The sequence below is a fragment of the Xenopus laevis genome, chromosome 7L (genome assembly GCF_017654675.1).
Source record: "Xenopus laevis strain J_2021 chromosome 7L, Xenopus_laevis_v10.1, whole genome shotgun sequence".
Taxonomy (NCBI): domain Eukaryota; kingdom Metazoa; phylum Chordata; class Amphibia; order Anura; family Pipidae; genus Xenopus; species Xenopus laevis.
This window is the reverse complement of record NC_054383.1, coordinates 75,688,461-75,705,962: the sequence shown is the minus strand read 5'-3', so window position 1 is coordinate 75,705,962 and position 17,502 is coordinate 75,688,461. Positions and strand designations below refer to the sequence as shown.

General features: G+C 40.3%; 1 protein-coding gene across 4 annotated transcripts in view; it reads left to right on the top strand.

Moving 5' to 3' along the window:
- Positions 1-15,752, top strand: part of nfrkb.L (nuclear factor related to kappaB binding protein L homeolog) — a 44,257-nt gene extending 28,505 nt beyond the window's left edge. For all 4 annotated transcript variants that reach the window (XM_041569182.1, XM_041569180.1, XM_041569181.1 and 1 more), the window contains exons 21-26: positions 975-1,242; positions 1,326-1,529; positions 7,415-8,101; positions 9,305-9,411; positions 10,929-11,064; positions 15,093-15,752. In XM_041569182.1, the coding sequence (XP_041425116.1) occupies positions 975-1,242; positions 1,326-1,529; positions 7,415-8,101; positions 9,305-9,411; positions 10,929-11,064; positions 15,093-15,209 (1,519 nt within the window). In that variant the 3' untranslated portion in view covers positions 15,210-15,752. The remainder of the gene's footprint in view (positions 1-974; positions 1,243-1,325; positions 1,530-7,414; positions 8,102-9,304; positions 9,412-10,928; positions 11,065-15,092) is intronic.
- Positions 15,753-17,502: the final 1,750 nt, after the last annotated feature.

Below are 17,502 nucleotides of genomic sequence, written 5' to 3'. Positions count from 1 at the left end.
TGTAATAATGTCCTAAAGGGAGAATGGATTTACCATCCACTGAGAGGTACACGTATTCCCATTAGGGGTTTCTTTACCTGTGCATCCACGTATGTGGTGTACGGTATTAAGTGCCCCTGTGGGAAAATTTACGTGGGTAAAACCATTCGTTGTATACGTGATAGGCTAACTGAACACAAATCTGCAATTAGAAATGGATTGAACCAGCCATTAGCTAAGCACTTTAATGAAAGTGGTCACACTATAAGTCAACTGCGATTTCAAATATTAGATACAGTCTCAAGAAAGAGACGTGGGGAGACCGTGATAAAGAATTATTACAAAGGGAGGCTCAGTGGATCAGAAGGTTGGGTACACTAGCCCCTAACGGTCTGAACCATGAATATGACCTACATCCATTTTTATTGAAATGATTTTAACCTGAAGTTGATTTTATTTTTATAGGTCGTTATGTGGACATTTTAAATTTCCTTACCCTGGTTGGGTTGCAATCTGTATTGGACATGCTACAGATAAGTTGGTCTATTTTCAACTAAGATAAATGAATCTGCAATAGAACAGGAAATTATATATACATGTTTATTGATACTTTGTAACTATGATTGAAGAGATATATATTTTTTGTAACAATTATGATGTCGACATATGTTTGCTATAATGTGTGATGACACCAGGGGGCACTGTGCCCCAGGGTATTTAAGTCCAGGTGTTAACATTGTGATTTATGCTTGATAAAGAGTGGAGTGCCACTCGAAACGTTGCATGTTGCTGTGCTAAGAAAAATAAAGACGGTTTTATGGAAAAAGGAGTGCTGTCCATTGGATGGAATTTGTATACTCTGGAGCAGCCAATGTGAATGGGCTACTGGACGCGCACCCAATATCAAAAATTTGGGCAGAAATGTGAGTGCGGTCTGATTTGTTTTCTATTCAAATAAATATCTAAAATTCTTAACTGTCTTCATGTTTTTTTAGTGTTCTCCTGGTATCCTCTCCAACAATGCCACAGCTTAGCACCTTGCTGTCTTCAGCTGTGACCAGCCAATCAACTTCTGTCACTCAGACATCAGGGAGGACAGCCACTATATCCTCATCTTCAGGCGTTCCTCAAGTGAGAATAGTGACAGCTTCTACTGGTGTCCCTACCACACAGCCAACTGCAGTAGTAACTCAGCCCCTTTCACCAGTGGTTTCACACATCAAATTGCCAGTCACAACAACAGCCACCAAGGCACTGGCTCAGGTAAAATGGCAAGCAATTCAATGTCTATGTTTATTTATACTGTGTTGTTGATTTTTTTAAAATTCTCTTTATCATTTGCTTAGACTCAGGTGGTAACAGTGCCAGTGAAAAACCAGGTCACTATTGGTGCTTCTCGTCCTGGGTTATCAGCAACTACTCACGGAGGTGTCACAGTTACAGCATTAAATTCTTCTGCTGGATTAGCATCAAAGCCAGTGGTTAGTTCTTCAGGTGGCTCAGGTTCAGCAATACTTCAGAGCATTACTGGACAAAGTATCATCAAACAGGTATTTATAGTTGGCACAGTAATTCTATTGATACTGATAAGCAGGAATAATTATTTATTTTAAAGTATTTTCTTTGATATATTTTATGACATAGTGGCGATAAATATTTCACTGCACATTTAGCTAGGCTGTGCCAGGAAATCTTGACATCTTGTTTAATGTGGATACATTCCAGAGAAGATAATTTTTGTTCCTACTGTTCATGTAACAGGCTATAGAATGTCTGTTGCTGTTGTAAAGTCAGTAGATCAAATAGTAGATCATCGCAGAAGCATTATGTAGTTTTTCTTTCATTTTGGGGGGATACAGGAGTGAAGGGTTAACACCACCTTCCAGGAGGAAAGGACTCTAAAAGTAGAAGAACTTGACAGCTGCCTCTCTTGATGGCCTACACACCACTGGGGAGGCTGGAACTACCAAGTTCTTTTAGTGTTGTTATGGGAGGAGAACACAACTCCCCTTAAGGGATTTTTATTTCAATTTTACATTTTATTTTTATTTTGCTTATTTCTTTTCCTCTACAGTTTTTTTCTGGGGCAGGAATTTAGATTCATCCCCCAGACAATCGGGGAGCAATACAGAAGGGCAGGAGTTTAGGCTCAGTCCCTTTCGACCCCGACCCTTCGGGGTCAACGGAGCAGGGTACCAGGGGTCCTCACGGTCTGGGCCCCTGAAGCTGCTGCGGGCTGTTATTTGCAGTTAGCCAGTCTTCCTGCCCCAGCAAAATTCAGTGTCGGATCGCGGGGCCTCCACTTCTTTGGTGCTGATAGGGGGATAGGCATTCTGCAGTTGCTGTCCAGATCAGGACAGTGGATGTGCACATTGCCTTACCCCCTCTACAGGTGTGCACTCTCCATCGAACTGGCTCCTGACTAGCGTAGCACAACTCCTTCCCCACCCCACTACCTACCTTTTTGGCACCACGTTCAGCCCTTCTAAGCCCTTTGGCCCTTGCTCCCCCCCCCAAAAAAAGGGGATTCCACCTTGGCAGACCCTTCCAGGGAGGGCCCCAGGTTACTCTCAGCACAAGCATCTTCCAAGAATCCAGCTACCACCCATAGGTCTGTTTTCTTGCATGCACCTGTTTTTGCGCCAGTCACTCTGAGCTCCAAGGTGCTAGCTCCCTATATCACTCCCTATCTGGATGACCTGCTTGTCAGGGCTCCTTCTGTCTCCCAGAATCATTTGGACCTCAATCTGGTGATCCAGACCTTGCAATCTCACTGCTGAATAATCAACTTCATGCAACCAAGCCCGTCTCTCACAGGTCAAGCCCTTCACCTCGCACAGCTGGATCACCCTTACCTCTTCGTGGTTGGGGCGCGATCTGCCAGGACCAGACGGCTCAAGCAGGTGTCTACTTCAGGAGTCATCACTTCCCATAAACGTGTTAGAGCTATGAGCCATGGCTCTCCTTCACCGGGCAGACATTCTCAAGGGCAAGCCCATCAGGATCCAGACAGACAATGCCCCTGTGCTGGCATACATCAATCATCAAAAGGGCACCCGCAGCATACTGGCCTGGGCAAAGGAGAATGTGCCCGCAATCTTGGAAATCCATATCCCTGGCATGGACAATTAGACGGTGGACTTTCTCAGCAGACACACCCTGGATCAAGGGGAGTGAGCTCTCCACCCGAAGTCTTCCAGATGCTGGTCTCCCTCTGGGGGACCACGGAAGTTAACCTCATGGCCTCCAGAACCAACTCCAAGCTTCCACACTTTCTGTCTCAGTCCAGGGGCCCAGCCACTGCCAGAGAAACCAGATTTTCTAAGCCAGATCTACTATCGTATATGGCAGTCTTGCATCTCCTGGTGGTCAGACCACGTGCTCCCTCCTCGTCTTTTCAACACAGCCAACATGGCATGACTCCTGTACTAACCTTCCTTGGGCCTACCCGGTTGGAGTCTCCATCCTCCTTGCTGCTCCCCTTGGGGGGGTTTTCGCCTATTAAGGCTGGGTGTACAACGGCATCCAAGCCATAGTTTTCTTCATTTTTGGCCCCTTGGTCATAGTTCCTCCAGTTCTTGTTATACTTAAAATTTATTTAGTATGTTCTGGATTGTTCCAGCCATTGGGAGAGGCAGCCTGCCCCCAGGGAGTGTTGTCAAGTTCTTCTACCTTTAGTGTATTTTCCTTCCGGAAGGTGGCGTTAACTCTTCAGTGCCTGTGTCCCACTTTTAATGAAGGGAGGAAAGGATTTTACAAGTAAGACAAACATTCTTGTTATGTAAAATAAACTTCTCTTTTTAATTGCTACATATGGTTTACTGTAATGTGCATAAATCTGCAAATATGGGTAAAATGCTAAACCAAACTGCACTAAATAACAGAATCTGCACTAAATATCAGAATCTGTATAACAGTAATGATCAGAGGGCTCACCGTCTTGGATTTTGTTAGGAGTGTCATTGACACTGCCCATGCTCAGTGTGATGTAGGCAGCTGTTGATAAAGGTTCACATATCAGAAGCTGATTCTCATGAGCTGATTATGAATGCCAAGTTCTGAGCTACTGTGTAATGAGAATCTGAATTAATTACTAAACTGTCTTGTGTTGTGACTTTACATTTTCTTCCTGACTCAAAGAACAACAAATAGTTTTTATGGATTGGTGCAGAGGACTCTCCCTGGATATTACTTGAGTTTTCATCCGCTTTTTCGCTCACCAGGGAGTAAAAAAACACACACAGAACTTAAATTAAATTTAAGAAAAGGGAAAAATTCAGTTTGTGTAAATTTGTCAATTGCAAATTGAGGTTTGTTGCACTAAGAAGTGTGTCCCCATTGTGATTAGCATGGCTGTTGCATAATTACTGTTATTTGATTGGGATCTGTTATCTGGAAACCTGTTCCCCATAAAAATCCAAATTACGGCAAGGCCAGTTCCATTTTTTCTAATTTTTTCTAAATCTAATTTCTCTGTAATAATGAAACAGTACCTTATACTTGAAACACAAAATGAAATCGCTAGAACTCACACTAGATGTAACCTTCTGCCGGTGATTATCTAACCCATATTTTTGAGTTGACCAGCTGCCAGTATCGCTAAAAAGCCATTATTGGTACACAAAACAAAGGAGCTTGATTGTCGGTGCACGGTTGGCTTTTTTTTTAAAATAATTGTTAAAAAAACGAGGTTTTTGTACCAAAGTTTGACCAAAATATGTGCAGTAGGTCCATATATATTTTGACAGACAACTTTTCGGTTTTGTACATTACCACAATGAATTTTAAATGAAACAACTCAGATGCAGTTGATGCAGTCTTTCATCTTTAATTCAGTGGGTTGAACAAAAAGATTGCATAAAAATGTAAGGAACTAAAGCCTTTTTTTAACACAATCACTTCATTTCAGGGGCTCAAAAGTAACTGGACAAATTAAAAAACTGAAAATAAAATGTTTATTTCTAATACTTGGTTGAAAACCCTTTGCTGCCAATGACAGCCTGAAGTCTTGAACTCATTGACATCACCAGATTCTGGGTTTTCTCCTTTTTAATGCTCTGCCAGGCCTTTACTGCAGCGGCTTTCAGTTGCTGTTTGTTTGTTGGCCTTTCTGTTTAAGTTTAGTATCAACAAGTGAAATGCAGCTCAATTGGGTTCAGATCAGGTGACTGACTTGGCCATTTAAGAATATTCCACTTCTTTGCTTTAATAAACTCCTGGGTTACTTTGGCTGTATGTTTTGGGTCATTGTCCATCTGTATTATGAAACACCTTCCAATCAATTTGACTGCATTTAGCTGGATTTGAGCAGACAGTATGTCTCTGAACACCTCAGAATTCATTCAGCTGCTTCTGTCCTGTGTCACATCATGGATAAACACTAGTGTCCCAGTGCCACTGGCAGCCATGCACGCCCAAGCCATCACACTGCCTCTGCCAAGTTTTATAGATGATGTGGTTTGTTTTGGATCATGAGCTGTTCCACGCCATCTCCATACTTTTTTCTTGTCATCATTCTGGTAGAGGTTGATCTTGGTTTCATCTGTCCGAAAAATGTTTTTCCAGAACAGTGCTGGCTTTTTTAGATGTTTTTTTCTTTTAGCAAAGTTCAATCTAGCCTTTCTGTTCTTGATGCTTATTAGTGGCTTGCACCTTGCAGTGCACCCTCTCTATTTACTTTCATGCAGTCTTCTCTTTATGGTAGACTTGGATATCGATACGCCTACCTCCTGAAGAGTGTTGTTCACTTGTTTGGCTGTTGTGAAGGGATGATCGCATAATCATTTCACCATGGAAATGATTATGCGATCATCCACCACTGTTGTCTTCCGTTGACGTCCAGGTCTTTTTGCGTTGCTGAGTTCACCAGTGCTTTCTTCCTTTCTCCGGATGTACCAAACTGTAGATTTCTGTAGCAATTTCTCGGATTGGGTTTTTTCTGTTTTTGCAGCTTAAGGATGGCTTGTTTCACCTGCATGGAGAGCTCCTTTGACCGCATGTTGTCTGTTCACAGCAAAATCTTCCACATACAAGCACCCCCCCCCCTCAAATCAACTCCAGGGCTTTTATCTGCTTAATTGATAATGACATAACAAAGGAATTGCCCACACCTGCCCATGAAATAACCTTTGAGTCAATGGTCCCTGAAATTAAGTGATTGTGTTAAAAAAAGGCTTTAGTTCCTCATGTTTTTAAGCAATCTTTTTGTTCAACCCGCTGAATTAAAGCTGAAAGTCTGCAGTTCAACTGCGCCTGAGTTGTTTTATTTAACATTCATTGTGGTAATGTACAGAGCCAAAATTAGAAAAAAAGTTGTTTTTATCCAAATATTTATGGACCTAACTGTAAGCTTGCGTACCACTGCAGTTCAACTGCGCCTGAGTTGTTTTATTTAACATTCATTGTGGTAATGTACAGAGCCAAAATTAGAAAAAAAGTTGTTTTTATCCAAATATTTATGGACCTAACTGTAAGCTTGCGTACCACGTCAATGCCTCTCATTTTACGCGAGTTCTACACTGGTATCTGTAGTGTATTTGAAATCATTAGCCCTCCAACAAACAGTGTGACACAGTAATAAGACCATGTTGTAAGTAGTAAGACCATGTTGCAGTTGCCCTTAACTAAGGAACTCTAGTTAGAAAGCAGGGAGCTTTTAAGCCCAGCCAGTGAACCTACACCTGTAGTTTCTTGTTCTAAAGGCTGAACGACAACTAGAAGCAATATTTGCCTACAATTTGTACACAAAACATAAAAATTATGTTTTTTATTGTTTCCATCATCTGATCAACTCCAGAACGTAGGTTAGATCGAGCACTGGCACAAGGGTGCTTATAGAAGCTGGTCAACACTACAGAGTGCTAGCAATTTTTTTTTTAAAAATAATTGTTAAAAAATTAAGTTTGCCCAAAATATGTAATATGTACTCTTGTGCTATTTCAAGTATTTTTTACATGATCTTAAACTGCATGAACTAAGCTGCAAGAATCCATTTTGGTGGCCAAACAATTCTGTTGAGTTTAATGTATACATGATCTTTAGCAAACTTTATGGTATGGTGATCCAAATTTTGGAAATATCCTTTAAAAACCCCAGGTTCCAAACAATCCAGATAACAGATCCTATACCTGCAAAGCTAAACATATTTGGTATCTAACTGTTCAGAAGGCTCAAGAATAAAACATATGTATAATGTTCTTGTAGTTTGTGTGACAGTGTCAAAAGCCAGCTAACTTTAAATGTGCCAAAAACCATTTAACTTTCCATTTTCTCTTTATTATCCTTTCCTCTCTGCTGTCATTGAGTGATATATATTGTACTTCAAAGCAAACTGGGTACAAATGCACTCAGTGCTCTGATGTCATCAAAAGGATGTCCACCAATTCTTTAGGAACATTTTGTGATTCTTTTTTTAATTGTCCTTTTTCATCATTAGGTGGCACTATCTGGGCAGCTTGGAGTGAAAGCACAGCCTTCCTCAAGCCTCCCACTCTCTTCTACCAATTTTCGCATTCAGGGTAAGGATGTCCTACGTCTTCCACCTTCTTCTATCACCACAGATGCCAAGGGCCAGACAATTTTGCGTATCACACCTGATATGATGGCAACACTTGCTAAATCTCAAGTCACTGCTGTCAAATTGTCACAAGAACTTTTTTCTGCTGCACCTGTTGTAAGCACCTCAGGAAAGGGTCTCTTACATGTGACATCCAACCCGTCGTCACCTTCTCCACCTGCTCCACCTCCTATCAAGATTACACCTGAGATTAAACCTGCAGAAACAAGCACTTCTAGTTTCAGACTGATGCCAGCTCTTGGAATATCTGTTGCTGAGCAAAAAGGCAAAGTAGTGACGACTGGTGAAAGTAAACCAGCAACAACAATACGGATAGTGCAAGGACTTGGGGTTGTGCCTCCTAAGGCATCTGCAACACAGAGTATTACAGTCTCCGCAAAACCAGTTACCCTTCCTTCTTCAACTGTTGTGAACCCTGTTCATTCAGTCTCAAATATCAGCCTTCCAACAGTGAGCAACACAGCGGTAAAAGCTGCACCTTCCGGCATTGTTGTGGGAACTGGAGCTGCTACAGTGAGACAGATTCCTGTTACTACAACTCAGCAGGTGTGTACATAGTAAATAATTGAGTTTGGTTACAGGCTCCACAATGAGAAAACTCTTATTTTTGCTGTACTGTTTGTATTTCACTTTTAAAGCTGTGTTCTTACATTACATTGTATATAATACAGAACAATTAGCTATGTTTCATAATTTCTCATCTTACAGTGCTCAAAGGGAACACTTAGGATGTTATTGTGTCCCATGGCAAATCTGCGCCAACGACCAAGGACAGAAGTTCCCCCCCACTTCATTCCCACCAGCAGTAATGTGAATTGCTGGTGGGAAAACATATGCACCACAAAGTAGCTCAAAGTTTCCTTGTAAGGCAACTATGGACTACCTTTAAATCAGATGCAACAAATCAGGAGGTTTGTATGTATTGCCACACATTACTCCCAGTGCAAGGAAACTAGGGACATGTGTTGCTTGCGACAACACAGATCTGTGGCAGATTATGAAATGGCCCATGTGCCATTGCTTTAACTGCTCTTACCCAGGGAGAGAACACCTTTTTTTTACTCGAATTGCTGCTTTTTTCTCAGGCTAACAGATAAGGCGAAGTTCATTACACAGGCAGTTTAACTAGTGAATTGAAACAAATGTAACCAAAGATGTGAGATCAAATCTGAAAGGTAGTTTCCGTTTTCACTGGTCTGCTTTGCTTAGTGTAAAATATTGAACTAGATATATTTTAACTTAAAGCATAAAACCTATTCAACACATACCATAGTTAACTGCCTAAACGAAAAAATCTGAAGTTCAGCCCAGTGTGGAAATTGCATGTCTTACCATAAGCTGGCACTATGCCCTGTACAACCTATAGACTTCATGCAAGGTTGTTCAAATGGTGCTTTATTTAATGGATGTTGACCTTTCTAACGTTGTTCCTTACTATCTTACGCTGCATCAGTACGTAGCCCATTTAGTTACTAGCTAATCTGGGTTGGAAAAAAAAAAACTGTCCATCAATTTCACTCTTAGTGGACCTTCTAAAATCACTGATTCACATTAAGCTAAAAAAATAGAACAAATTAGTTCATATGAGTCATCCGCTTATTCAATCCAGTTGTATTTGTGAGAAGGGGGTCCTGAGGAGACTCTTTCCGATTTGCGAATATGAATATGAACAGGTGAACTGTCTTTTAAAATCATAAATAACTTTATGTTCTAATATACAGTTTATATGTGTATATTTTCCGCCTGCAGGGTAAACTACCAGCACGTATCACTGTACCCTTGTCTGTGCTCAGTCAGCCCATGAAAGGAAAGAGTGTTGTAACTACACCTATCATCAAAGGAAACTTGGGAGCAAAGTAAGTATTATCTAATGCAGCTAAGATACTTAAAGGGATTCTGTCATCAGAAAACATGTTTTTACTCCAGCAGACTTCTGCACTGAAATCCATTTCTCAAAAGAGCAAGCTGATTTTTTTTTATATTCAATTTTGAAATCTGACATGGGTCTAGACATTTTGTCAATTTCCCAGCTGCCCCATGTCATGTGACTTGTGCCTGCACTTTAGGAGAGAAATGCTTTCTGGCAGGCTGCTGTTTTTCCTTCTCAATGTGTCTCAGTGGGACATGGGTTTTTACTATTGAGTGCTGTTCTTAGATCTACCAGGCAGTTGTTATCTTGTGTTAGGGAACTGTTATCTGGTTACCTTCCCATTGTTCTTTTGTTTGGCTGCTGGGGGGGGAGGGGGTGATGTCACTCCAACTTGCAGTACAGCAGTAAAGAGTGATTGAAGTTTATCAGAGCACAAGTCACATGATTGGGGCAGCTGGGATATTGACAATATGTCTAGCCCCATGTCAGATTTCAAAATTGAATATAAAAAAATCTGTTTTGCTCTTTTGAAAGGATTTCAGTGCAGAATTCTGCTGGAGCACTATTAACGGATTCATTTTGAAAAAACTTTTTTTTCCATGATAGTATCCCTTTAAGGTTCGGTTACTATTATAACCCTTTTTGTGTTTAGACGCATTGACATTATCCAAGTTACTAGTAAAATTATCATAAAGTTGCATTTTAGCAAATATTAAATGGGGAACTAGCCATGTCTATAAACTGGTTATTAAAACACGTTTCTGTATATAAATTCTGTATAGTATTCAAATATCATTCATAGCTTGCTCAGGACTATCATTCATAGCATACTCTGGACTATTATTCATAGCATGATTTGGAAAACAGATCCATCATTGCAAAGTATTTTTTCTTGTCTGCAGTTAGTAAACACTTCCCAAACTAAGCACAGGTGTAGACCTATAGGTAAGTAACAAGATGTTCAGTGACTTTATTACCTTTTACAATCTTGGCTTCTTGTATGGACATCCTTAGAGCAAAAAAGAGAGAAGGATTCCAATAAAATGTGCATGAACAACTCTTGCCAGACATCAAAGCAGCACCATACCAACATAGTTAGCCTACCAGTCATTCTGCCTGTGGTATACCAAAGAGGTCTAGAAACATCAGTTCACTCGGGCAACATTGATGACAGTGAACAGTATTCCATTGTTAGATCTTGATTATGCGAACTACACTTCAGTTTCAAGCTTCCCATTTGACCAAAGGAGAACCACTATGGAACCTATAGTGAAAAAAGTAAGGTAAGGGACAAGGGAGTAAAATTAATGAGCAGTCTGATCCCAATACTGCAAACTTTTGCACTCTGACCTCTGGTAAGTGGTATTGATAACAGGAAGGAACAGTTCCACATATTTTTAGACAACCGCTAGGATGTGTTCTGTCATCCAAAGTAGAGAAAATGTGACGGTTGCATTTAAATGCTTTGTTAATTATATATATTTTTTTTTTTTTTTTTTTTAGTATAAGTGGATTGGGCCGCAACATAATATTAACAACTATGCCAGCTGGTACAAAACTGATAGCGGGTAACAAGCCTGTGAGCTTCTTGACTGCACAACAACTCCAACAGCTGCAGCAGCAGGGTCAGGCCACACAGGTAAGCAACACAGGCTTAGCTATAACTACTATATCTTCATTGTTTGTCATTAAGAACATTTTTATTTTATGGTGTTTCCGTGTACAGGCTATGAGCAAACATAGGGGGCGGTTTTTGGTTAAGTTCTACCTGTAGCTTTTCATCACTAGCTAATTTCTGCTGGGTGAGCCTCCAGTGATTTTAAACTACTGCTAGGCCAAAAATCTTGATGTTTTAATGGAAGGAGACTATAACACCACAGAAAGACTATGAGAGGAGACAAGGAGGGGCGTGTAGCTAAACTCATGCAAGCCAAAGTCTACAGTAAATCCTTCCTAAAAACTAGGGAAAATAATACAGGAAATTTGTCAAGCATTCATTGCCTTTTTAGCAAAGAGTATTAAGCATAACTTGGCCAACACTGGTTTCTTAAGTCACTGCAACCTACTGGCATAGGTCTGAGAAGGAACTGCATGATTCTGCCAGCTAGTGCAATGTTGGGATATGGTGCTCTCAACCCAATGTTTTGGGTTTAGTTCACTCCATGATGCCCAGGAATAACACCAGATTTCTTCTTGTAAAATCAAAACACTCATTATTCTGATTCCTAAAACGGGTTAGGACCCTCTGGAGTGCGCCTCATACAGGCCGATATCACTCATTAATGTGGAAGCAAAAATTTTGGCCAAAGTTTTAGCGATGCGATTAGCACCCCACATGGCCTCTGTGATTTTGCCAGACCAAACAGGTTTTATGCCTGGCCGGATGACAGATAATAATATTAGACGACTCTTCACGAACAGCTCTGTAGAACATAACAAGGGGGAAAGTGTAATAGCCTCTCTAAATAACGAGAAGGCTTTTGATTCTGTGGAGTGGGACTATGTATGGGCCACAATGAGGCGGGTGGGAATACCCCCAGAATTTATTGCATGGGTGCAAGTGTTATACCACTTGCCAGTGCCCAAGGTCAGGACCAAGCCATACCAATAGGAAGGGGAACTAGGCAAGGCTGCCCATTATCCTCCCTGCTCTTTGCAATTGCGATGGAACCCATGGCCTGCATAATAAAGATCTTGCAGGAAGTAGAGGGACTAAGAGTAGGCAAAAAGGGGGAAATTATCTCCATGTATGCTGATGATACTCTCCTTTATTTACCCAATTCTCACAGGGCATTGGCTGGGGCACTAGCTATCATTAACACATATACAACCTATTCTGGACTTAAAATTAACTGGTCTAAATTGGTGATTTTCACTATAGACCCTCCCCCACCTGACAAGCCCACAAGCACTCACAGCCTGCAAAGGGTAGAGTCCTTTAAATACCTAGGGATCTGGATCCATGCTGACCTTACCCAGTTCATGGATTTGAATGTTCAACCTATATTAAGGTACATAGGGGAAAAAAAGAAGCTTGGATGCTTATCCCTCTTTCTTTTTTTATTAGGCAGAATCAATTTATTTAAAATGATAATTTTACCTAAACTCACATACGTGTTCAGGCAAGCCCTAATAATGATTCCAAGCTCAATCTTTACAAAGCTAAGAAACCTTATGACTACATTGTTTTGGAACGTGGCCCATCCAAGAGTGGCCTTGAGTACCCTACAACTGCCAGGGGGGCCTAGCTGCTCCCAACCTCTATTGGTATTTCCTCGCAGCGCAGTTGGTAGTGGCGAAATATTGGATTATCTCGTCGCAAACAAATGCGGCAACACTCATTGAGGCACAGCTGGTGGGTTTGCTAGAGGGTTTAAAAAACCTACTGTATAGAGGAAACTCAAATACCAAAAATGTCTCCCCTCTAATGAAAGCTACGGTGAAAGCATGGCAGGTGGTCCTCAATTTTTACCCCAAACCACAACAACACTGCTCGGAATTTCCTCCACTTTGGTGCAACCCAAAATTACAACATCTCAGCACTATCCCCGACCCACAGATATGGGCGCAACATAATATAAAATACTTGGCTGACATTATGGCCGAGGGGAAGATAATGACATTCCAGGTCCTGAAACAAAACTATACCCTTTCCAACAGCTTATTTTTTAGATACTTACAACCGAGACATGTGGTAGACACCCAATTTCAAAATGTATCAGTAGATACCACTCCCAGAAGTATTGAGTTAAGTATTAGAAACGAGACCCTCCGTAAACCTCTTTCATCCTTCTATGCCCAGTTGTCTCAGGTAGGGAGTGTCTCTCTTAACAAACTGTTAAATAAATGGCAAAGGGATATTCCCAAGATTACTGCAGAGGACTGGGAGGATATACTGGAAGCTGCCTTTGAAGGTTTCATCTGCAGTAAAGATAAAATGACACAGCTGAACTACCTTCACAGGGTATACTTTACCCCACATAGGCTTCACAAAATGAACCCAAATATAAAAGATGAATGTCCCAGATGCTCAGATTCCCCAGCAGAGTTTATGCATATGGTTTGGGGCTGTCCGATCATTCAAACTTTCTGGAGGGAGGTAACACAGCTGATCAGAATGAAAACTGAGATCCCCTTACCAATGGATACCAAGGCATTATTATTAAACCAGGTGGCTGAAATATCACCGAAAAGAGCACAGAGAAATCTAATAACTATTCTGTGTATGCAAGAAAGGTGATTGTAGTGAAGTGGAAATCAAGAAGTGGGCCGTCAATGCAAGATTGGGAGCAGGTAATTGAAAAATCACTAGCAATGTATAAAACAACTTCTATGAGAAGGGGCTGCCTGGAGAAATTTAACAAGGTGTGGGCACTGTGGACAGATGTTGCCAGACTTAGCTGCTCCCTGAGATCTGGAGCTCTAGGTGGGGCACTGCTCCCCTCCAGGGACCTGATCAGTTAAGGTACAATTGGGTTTGCACTCCTAATGGTTATCCTTCAGAATCTTTTCCTAATAAACAAATGGTAAACTTAATATGCTTTTTTCCCCAATGGCATTGTATAAGTAAATGACGACATCACTCAGGTTAACGGGTTAACGATTGTTAAGTTATGTTAATTTTATTAAAATATGTACAACAAAAATGTAACTGCTACATATCTGACTGTAATGCTTATCAGTTGTGCATTAATAAAAAAGAATTGTTAAAAAAAAAAAAAAATGTAAAATCAAAATGTAAAAATCTGCTTAGTTCATGACTAGTGATGTGCGGGCCGGACCAAAACCCGCGGGTTTAACCATGGGTTGGCAAATTTGGGCCGGCTGCAAGTCTTCACGTCATGGGCGGGTTCTGGTTCAATGGTTCCTTCCTCTCTCCCCACCCACGACCTAACACTTCCAGTTTTATAGAATCACCTGTGCAGGGTGGGCATCGGTCTTTAAATAGAGGAGCCGTTTTGGGTGAGGACGAGTTAGGGTCAGTGTAGGTCCAAAAAAATCTGGAGCTGCACATCACTACTGGTGACCTCTCCGAATGAGTGTCTCTCTGTTCATGGGTTGATTGTGTCACTTAAAGGACAAGGAAAGGCAAAAAAATAAAATCCCATGTTTACTTTCTTTAATGAAAATGAAAAAGAAACCTATCTCCAATATACTTTAATTAAAAAATGTGTACCGTTTTTATAAGGAAACCTGACTGTATGCAGTGAAATTCTCCCTTCATTTACTGCTGTGGCTAGGAATTGTCAGACGGTCCCTAACTGCTGGGCAGGGAAACAATCATACTTATGAACAGCATGGGGAGTAGCTTTGTTTATGACAAGCAGCCCAGACCACACTGAGCATGTGCAGGGTCCGGGTCAGGCAAAGATGTTTAACAAAGTTACAAGATGACAGCCCCTGTGGCCAACTTTGAAAGCATAAATCATTTGTTTGATTAGGCTTTGTGATTCAGTAAGTTCATGCTTATGTTTAGTATACAAAATACTTAATTTCTTGCCTTATTCTATTTTAGACTTTTCTTGTCCTTTAAGTAACATAGTTAAAATGCTGTTAAAATCTTCACACTGCATGTATATAAAGAGATCATGAAAACAGCCTGCCAAAGTTTGTTATAAAAGGGTTCTGCCAAAGGGTTCTCATTTTTTTTTCTTTTCCATATGACAGGTACGTATTCAAACTGTTCCAGCGACACACCTTCAGCAAGGCACTTCTTCTAAAGCTGTGTCAACTGTCGTCGTTACAACCACTCCCACAACCAAACCAACCCAGGAGCCACAGTAATAAAAAGCTCATATATCATTGCTGAGCTTGTGAGATCCATAATCCCTGATACGTTCCCAATTAGACCAGTCTTGTGGCCACAGAAAGATCAGTTGTGAGCTGGATTATCATATATCTGCCATGTCCGCAAGCTGCCTGCTTTCATATAGTTATTTCCTTCCACCAACCATGTACCAGTTCACACAGTTTTAACTGATCAGAAGATGCCATTGCCTTATGGACTGGTTCATTTCTAAAGAATGTTCTGCTTATAGGAATCAAACCTCCTCTGCCAAGTTCAATGGAGTCTTCTGGTGTTTGTAAGATTATTCTGCACCCTAAATGTCTTCTAAAATTTGTTTAATAGCCTTGTGAAAAGTCTAACAGGAGTACAAACTCCACTGTCAAATGAAAGAAAATACGTTTTTGTGTATGTCAAATGAATTTTGTTTTATTTTATGCTGTCGAAGCAAAAGATGAGAAAAAAATATATTTAATGTATATGCTTCCTTCTCCCAATTGTTAAATATATTTAAAACAGATGTTTTCTGTTGTTCATTTTAACACTGGCGTATTCAGGACTTGTAAATTATAAAGTACTTACATTTAGGGCATTATTTATTAATAACTATTCCAATTCAGAAAATAATTGTCCAAATTTTTTCTCCATGTATGTGATACAGATTGGGGGAGTAAGCAATAGTGTTCATGCTTTTGAGCAGCAACGAGCACTAACACTCCATTGAGAATAGCGTACAAAGCAGTTTAACGCATTCTGAGAAATTGACGCTGGTTTGATGTGTGTCAATTTATTAAAACCATTTCTAGCTAACAATGTTAGAAATCCTTAATTTCCATAACTCCGTATTTGATAAATCAACCTTATAGTTGGCAGCTGCGCTTTTACACCTTTGCCCTAATGAATTATCATTTTGGTATGTTTGCAGTGCCACACCTGCAGATGCCAATGCACAAGCTTATTTTACAAAAAAATTACTGGTCTGCAGTAATATGTCTCACAAAATAATTGCACTTCATCCAGTGCTGGGCCAATTCAAAATTAGTTAAAAAATAAGCACCTATTTTGAGACCACTTGGAGCAACAGTCAAGGGGTTGGTGAGTTCACGAGGTTGCTCACAAACCACTGGTTGTGGATCACTGATGTAATGTATCAGTGGTATAACAAGGGTTTGGCTGCAGCATTTACACTACCTCTTTTGTAAATTGGTAGGGCTCTCAATAAAACTAAACCTATTTGATATTGGCTTGCTCTGGGGGCTTGGGCCTTTCAAAATCAGTTGTGTTTTCATGCATATAAACTAAAAAGGCTCTACATTATGAAACATTATTACTTTTTTTGTGTATTAGAGCTGGATATATTACAGGTATGGGACCTGTTATCCCGAATGCTTGGGACCTGGGGTTTTCTGGATAACAGATCTAATGTAATTTGGATCTTCATGTCCCAAGTCAACTAGAAAATCATGTAAACATTAAATAAACCCAATAGGATGGTTTTGCTTCCAATGATGGTCAAATCTATTAGTCTGCATCAAGTACAAGGTACAGTTTTATTATTATAGAGAAAAAGGAAATCACTTAAAAATTTGAATTATTTGGCTAAAATGGAGTCTGGAAGACAACCTTTCCGTGATTTGGAGTTATCAGGATAATGGGTTTTCGGATAAGGGATCTTATAGCTGTATTACGAAAGTAAAATGTCAAGCTCATACAGCTTATGTTATCCTGAAATTAAAATTTGCCCCTACGGCATTTCTATGGCAAGCAAAACATAGGAACTATTATGTCCGTGAAAACTCTGGAATAATAAAATCAGGTAATTGGTTCTTTTCATGACAATTTGACAACAGATTACGGATGTTTCACGACATTCTACAGAAGATGCACCATTTTATCCTGGCAGATCCAGATAAGATATGACCCGTATAGCTCTGATCATTCAAAGGAAAACATTTGAGAGAAAGAGATTGGACTATTTAGTAAGCTCTATCTAGGATTGCCTCTTAATTACTTGACTCCTTTCCCCTACTTTAGACATCCCCCATGTCTATATAGAGTAAGCACTAATTTTTAACCTTCTTGTGCAATTCATATAGAGACAGTCAACTGTATAAATAAATATATCTGCCAATATTAGAAAGGGTACCCAATGGTGTGCTATACACAGCATGTATGGCCTGGACACCTAAGAAATGTTACTAGGACAAGTAACCTGTCCTAACATACAGCTTGTAGAGTACACATTTTTGTCCAATGTGTAACTTCATCCTAATTCTTGAATGCATTCCTTAG